The sequence below is a fragment of the Panicum virgatum genome, chromosome 9K (genome assembly GCF_016808335.1).
Source record: "Panicum virgatum strain AP13 chromosome 9K, P.virgatum_v5, whole genome shotgun sequence".
NCBI classification, from domain to species: Eukaryota; Viridiplantae; Streptophyta; class Magnoliopsida; order Poales; family Poaceae; genus Panicum; species Panicum virgatum.
In genome coordinates, this window is record NC_053144.1 from 24,417,448 (window position 1) to 24,424,292 (window position 6,845).

The 6,845-nt window shown below is 46.8% G+C and overlaps 1 protein-coding gene across 1 annotated transcript; it reads left to right on the forward strand.

Annotated features, from left to right (window-relative positions):
- Nucleotides 1–1,130: 1,130 nt before the first annotated feature.
- LOC120650907 (actin-related protein 7-like) lies at nt 1,131–6,557 on the forward strand. The gene is made up of 8 exons (XM_039928214.1): nt 1,131–1,485; nt 1,587–1,799; nt 2,792–2,933; nt 4,414–4,658; nt 4,873–5,056; nt 5,865–5,932; nt 6,005–6,189; nt 6,272–6,557. The coding sequence occupies exons 1-7, from the start codon at nt 1,408–1,410 to the stop codon at nt 6,155–6,157; spliced, it is 1,083 nt and encodes a 360-aa protein (XP_039784148.1). The 5' UTR covers nt 1,131–1,407; the 3' UTR covers nt 6,158–6,189; nt 6,272–6,557.
- Nucleotides 6,558–6,845: the final 288 nt, after the last annotated feature.

The window sequence follows — 6,845 nt, forward strand, 5'->3', positions numbered from 1 at the left end:
ACCCCCTCGGCGCTCCGGCACCCCTCCCTCCCTTCTCCCTGCGCCGCGAGCTCAGCCAGCCTCGGGCTCGCAGGGGCGGCCTTCCTCCCTCCGTCGCGCGGCGGCCATGGCGAGGCGGCGGCCCACGCGCCGCGGCGGCCATGGCGGCGCTCCGAGCTCGGGCCCATGGCCATGGCGCCCGCGCACGCCCCGCGGGGCTTCCTTCCCCTCCCTCGCGCGCGGGGCCATGGCGGCGGCAGGCGAGCAGGGGCGGGTGCGCGCAGTGGCCGCAGCCCCGGCTCCCACCGCTCACGCCGGTCGCGGTGGCGTTGCGAGTAGGGGCGGGCTGCGGCAGCCGGCGGCCCCGGCTCCCTCCGGTCGCTCCCCGCCCCTCCTCCCGGCGGCGGACGGGCTCGGCGCCCTCCAGCGGCGCGACGGTCGGGACGGGAGGCGGCCGGCGCGGCAAGGCTCCCTGGCCGCGCCTCCCCTACTTGGCCAGCGCCCCCCCGATTTAGCGCGGCGGTGGCTCGATCTGGGCCGTCGTTGCCTCGATTCGGCGCGGCAGGGACCACGCTGCGCCACCCCCTTCCTTCCTCCCTCCGCGAGCAGGCTAGGGACTGCGGGGCGGAGCCCATGGCGTGGCAACCTCCTGGCCTCCTCCCTGCTCCATCCCCTCCCTCGCCTGCGCGCGCGCCCTCCCTCACCTTCCTCACCGGCCTCCCCATACCCACCCTCCCCGGCCGCCACCCACCCTCCTCAGCGCGTGAAGCTGAGCCGCGGCGGGGCGGGCGAAGCTCGGCCACGGCCACCGGCGGTCATGGCTTCGAGCGCGCCTCCCATGGCTGCGGCCGGGCGGAGGCGGCCGCAGCCGGGCAGCCTTGGTGTGGCGTACGCGGCGGCCGGCGGCGGAGAGCTGCCCGACGCGGGAGGGAGGCTGGGGAGCAACGGCCGGAGGCAGGCCCCATGCCACGTCGCCGCGTTGCGGACGGCCGCTACCGCGCTAGCTTTGGCGTGCGAGAGCCCCGCCCGCAACGATGCAGTTCGGCTTAGAGAGTGCCGCTGCAGAAAAAAAAAAGCGCTATACATGCGCGCTATATTGTGTTTACAGAGTCTTTTACACCACTGCGGACAGTCTATGCCACTTTGCCCCGGCCTGGGCGGCAAGACGGGAAGTATACCGATACGTTATCATCCGTCCGTCGACGCGTTCTCCCCTTGCAGTCGCCGCAAGATCTTCCAAGCTTCGTCCTCCTCCCTTCGCTTGGCTCTGGGTCGCTGCTTGCTCCGAAATTCCCCAAACCCCTCCTCCCCTTTCCCGCGGCGTCCACCTTTTTCAAAATTCTCACGCATCCGTCCTAACCTCCAGTCCTAGCGCCTCGCGTCGCCTCCGCACCCTAGGGTTTCCCCGCCCCGCCCCCGCCGCCGGCCATGGAGGCGGTGGTCGTCGACACGGGCTCCAAGCTGCTCAAGGCCGGCATCGCGGCGCCCGACCAGTCGCCCCCGCTGGTGAGGCCGCGGATCTCTCGCCCCCCACCCCCCAGCGCGCTACTCTTAATTCTTTTGGTGAATTATTTAACCTTCTAGTTTTCCGTGGGTTCGCTGCTCAGGTGATGCCGTCGAAGATGAAGCTGGAGGTCGAGGACCAGCAGCTCGCGGACGGCGCGGTGGTGGAGGAGGTGGTGCAGCCGGTGGTGCGCGGCTTCGTCAAGGACTGGGACGCCATGGAGGACCTGCTCAACTACGTCCTTTACAGGAACATTGGCTGGGAGATTGGGGACGAGGGTCAGATCCTCTTCACCGAGCCACTCTTCACGCCCAAGGTGATGGATCTTCCTGCTCAAATCCATCTTGCTCAGACAGATGCTCTGCGTAGTAGGGTTGCTGATGGGGGCGACTTGGGTGGCCAATCGTGCCCCCACATTGTTTTACAACAAGTAAATGTGGGTCTGAATGATGGGCTTGTGGACTGGGGCTTATTTTTGCTTGCCTTGTTATTAATTGGGATTCTGGACTTGTGGTTTTATTTAAGTCTTAATTCAAATCATAAACTCAGTAGCATTTATTTAGTATTCTTACATGCTCATTTAATAGTTTCATGTGAAATCATAAGCTCTTAATTAGATGGCCGTGCCATATGTGTTCCAAACTATGATGTAAAACCTTTTTCTTTGATGGGGTCACGGGATACGCATGCATAGTGGCTTTAATGATCTGTGTGGAAGTTGGTAACAATAGTTAAACTAACTGAATTAGGGAGTTTTTTCTTACCTGAGCTGAGTTGATGGACCCCAATGCATTTCGTGGCTGCTTCAGCCTATGTTTTAAGGTCACTGCACATCTTAGTATTGTATTGGCGCCCATTGAAGCTTAGTAGAAAATTGTAGCTCTAGGTCCAATCTGATACGCTTTTAAAGTAAAAATTCAAACAAGCTGATTTACTCATACTTTTTCCTCAAGTTGAAATCAGTAGTTTAACTGCATCTGTGTGCCAATTATAAAGTAGTATTAAGTAATGGACTAATAGACTGCTTGATGGCTTTTCTGGTGTGATGTTCTATAGATGCTGATAGTATAGGTCTTGAAGGCATCATAGCAGCACATGTTTGGATAGTGTATGATGCATCTCTTAAGCAATCTTTGTACTTCTGGAGCTGCAAAATAATATCTTGTACAACTCTGCTTTCTTAAAATTTTCCCATACTGAACTGTTCATGTTTTGAGCATTTTTTACGCATTGCTCTATAATTAGCAGTTCTTTTAGTACTTTTAAATTTGATTATAATGTCCTCACACCTCTTAATGCTCTCTGCAGACTCTTCGGGAGCAATTGGTGCAGCTTATGTTTGAGAAATTCAATGTTTCAGGCTTTTATGCCTCTGAACAGGCTGTATTGTCACTCTATGCTGTTGGACGCATTTCAGGATGTACAGTTGACATTGGGCATGGGAAAATAGGTAATATCACCAAACTAAAGTTTCTATTTTGGATGCTTAAGTTTTAGATTTCAGTTCTGTTGAGTGTTGATCCCACACATGGCTTTTGGTTGTGCAGTGATAGTCTGAAGCTGTTCATCTTTTGCTTTATTTATTTTGTTCTGCATTACTCGTATCATTCTTATGGACTGTTTTTTACCATATTTTTTTAGTTATTCATAACATAATTGCCTTGTTGCAAACCAGCACATATCGAAGGCTTTCAGGAAAAATATATATTCCCTTTTGAGCTCAAAACGTGTGCCATAGAACAGAGTTGTCACCTAGCGTTTGACGATCGTTAAGTACATGCAAGGGCATCTCATGAGGATGACATAAATTTTTCATGGATTTTTTTCCAAGAATTATTATGTTACAATGCAATACAAGGTTATTGCTTTTATGCCACTAACCTAGTCTCATAAATCAACCATGGTTTGTATTTTACTGTTTTAGTGTTGTGCGTGTTCATTTTGTGCATTGTTTTCAGGTATAGCAGTTTTTCAGTTCATTTACCTAAATATTTTTTACATTTTCTACAAATATCTATTGTTACCCCTCGTTCACCCACTTTCTATACATTCTTAAAGTTAAGAATAACCAACATTTGTTTATCAACTTGGGTATCAATTAAGAGCATAAATGAAACTAAACGTATTAAATGGAGTTTCTGACACGAGGCTACTTGAGGGAGTGGTGCTTATGTTGTACATGGTGATTGAAGATATGGAAATGTTAGTTGTGGAAATGTGGAGTTGTTTCAAAATATTACAAACTTTATTAGTTACGTAAATATATCAGAAGATAAATGAAATGACAAAATTGGATTTGAATGACGAGCGGATGCCTGGAGCAATTCTATTTCCTTAACAAAGGGAACACATTGTTTTATTAAGAGATAAGACTCAAATCTAAGAAAATAACAAATATCATTGTGCTATATTTGTTCATATGAAGAAACAGTGTATTAATAATAAATACTGTTCCTGCCTGGCAACTTCTTTTTGAAATCTTGACTTCTTAGATGCTTGCAACTCCCAAGGTGTCCATCTGTTTATATTCGCTGTCATTAACTCCAACTCCATCAGCTCAGCAAAGGAGGGACTAGAGGATTTTTGGTTCAGTTATGGAAATGTAACTGCATAATTGCTCTGTAGAACTGTTTGTACTTGCATTTATCTTGTTGTTGCTATTCTGTTGGTCTTCTAAAAGGTCTTATACAATTTCTTTTTGTATTTGTTTAGTGTAAAGTAGTTGACTACTTAGTAAAAGACAAGATACATAACGCACCTTGAACGGCTACCTTTTACTAAAGTAGACTCTGCCTACATTTTGGTTCAGTGTTGGCTGTTCAGTGCATGATTTGCTTCATTAACTAGGATTTTCTCTCACAACCACCCTTTTGTATATTGGCCGGCAAGTAACACTTGAAAAAGATTGTAATTTCCTTTTATTTTACCAGATATTGCTCCAGTTTGTGAAGGAGCTGTTCAACACGTAGCATCAAAGAGATTGGAGATTGGAGGAGTTGACTTGACAAATCTGTTTGCACAAGAACTGAAAAAATCCAATCCATCAGTAAATTTTGATACTTCTGATGTTGAGAGGCTGAAAGAGCAATATGCATGCTGCGCAGAAGATCAGTTGGCCTTTGAAGCTATAGAAAGCTCATGCCAGCCAGAAAGGCACACTCTTCCTGATGGACAGGTTGGTTAGAGTTATTCTACATTGCTTTTGTGTAAATTTTGTTTGGTTGTGCCAAACATACATATTGGTCCTCTTTTAATTTGTGATATTGACTGTGTACATAAAATGCATCATAATTGTGTCCTTTCTCTCTTTTGTTGACCAACTGTCTTGGGCCCAAATATCATAATGAATCTATGCAAGCTAATCTATTTATAACCACTTCCTTCTCCAGGTTATAACAATTGAAAAAGAGGGGTATATTGTTGGTGAAGCTTTGTTTCAACCAAGTATTTTGGGTTTGGAAGATTATGGTATCGTTCACCAGCTAGTTACCAGTGTCTCAAATGTTTCATCAGAATACCATCGGCAGCTGCTAGAAAACACCATGTTATGTGGTGCTACTGCATCGATGACTGGTTAGTTATCACTTTTCTATGCTTGATGCCTTTTTTTCTTGATGTGCACCTTTGGGGGCGTTTGGTTCCTTGGCTAGCTTGCCTGGCCTTTTTGCCTTGCGAGGTGAGTGAATCCTTGCCAGCCCAGGCGAGTGAGATTTACTCTCCTGTATCAGCAGGTAAAATCTTGTCAGTGCAGGCCCTGAGGCAAGCTTGCCATCAACCGAAACTTAGCCTCATCCGTATCCTTGCTTGGCAAGGGTAAATAGTGTCCAGCAAAGGATCCAAACATACCCTTTGTTTTCTTCAAACCTTTTCTTTTACATGGTAAATGCATGTCTGCTAGGTAGAAAGGGTAAACATATCTTCTGTTTTGAGCTGATTGTGTATATGCCCTATTGTGTAAGTGCGTAACCTATGCACGGCTATTTTGGTACTTTAGTTTCCATGCTCTCCTGTTTGAGAAGCTGTTGGAACTTTGAAAATCATTTGGTTGATATGAAACTGGAATGAGTTATAGCACTTGGAAATATCTTGTATTTCTGGTATAATTTGTAAGTTTAGTACGTGGATCACACTTTAAAATATGCTGGTCAAATAATATTTGGTGGCTGAAACTGATTGTAAATATTGTAAACAGCAGTTTGTTACACAGCTTTCATGGCGTTGTTCCAGCTTTGCATGTTGAAAGGCCTTCTCTTGCCTAGTTGTGTATCTGACTCAAAACATCTTCCTATCTTTACATACCTAATACATCATAAATTATTGTTTTTGTTTAGACTGTTCTGTAGAGTAACCACTCAAGTTCATATTGCTTTCTTTTTTCAAGGTTTTGAAGACAGATTCCAAAGAGATGCAAATCTTTCTGCTTCAGCAATTTGGCCATCTCTTGTCAAGGTAAGCTCCTTGCCACTAACCTGCAAGTCCACCCTTTTTGTACTGCGTGACCATTGCTAACTGCTCCAACAGCCCCCAGAATACATGCCTGAGAACCTAGCAAGGTACTCGGCCTGGATGGGTGGTGCGATACTGGCCAAGGTTGTCTTCCCTCAGAACCAGCATGTCACCAAGGGCGAGTATGATGAAACAGGCCCATCCATTGTGCATAAGAAGTGCTTTTAGAGACAGTTGCCTTGACTTTGACAGTTGACACGGTTGGTCCACCATTTACTGCTGCCGCTCGTCTCACTGATGCGCTTCGTGTATGCGACTGTATCTCATACTTGACTGTTGCAGGTGCTGATGCTGGGATCTAGAACTTTACTGCACTGTGCTCGCGCCAACCTGCAGTGCCAATGCCCTTCGGCACTGCTGTTCTGAGCTTTTCGTGGTCTTTTCGTGCATCCGGCCCTGTTAGGTTGTATTGCCCCAAGGTTATTTGGAGTGCAGTAAATTGTAAGATTAAGTTATATTTGTTAGGTGTACAATACAATTGTTCAATTGTATTGTAGTATCAGAAAGTTTCCTAAGACAATTATTTGCAATTTGCATTATCATCCATCATCTGTTTAACTGCTAGTAATTATTAGTTGTTTTGGCATTTTTGGACTCATAGGCTTTGCTATGCATAGACTAGAAAATCTAAAACGACCAATAATTTGGGAAGGTTTGAGAAGGAGGGAGTACTACTGTATTAGGAAAAGAGTTAAGTTGCTTCAAGACACGCAGAAGACACGTCAACTGGTTGCTGGATGCATATAATTTTATCTATACCTCTTACTAAAGCGAGTAGGGTTTCCACCTAATTTTTTGGTTTGGTACGTTGGTTTGGTCCGTCTATATTATTGACGGGTGGGCCTTAGTTCATTCC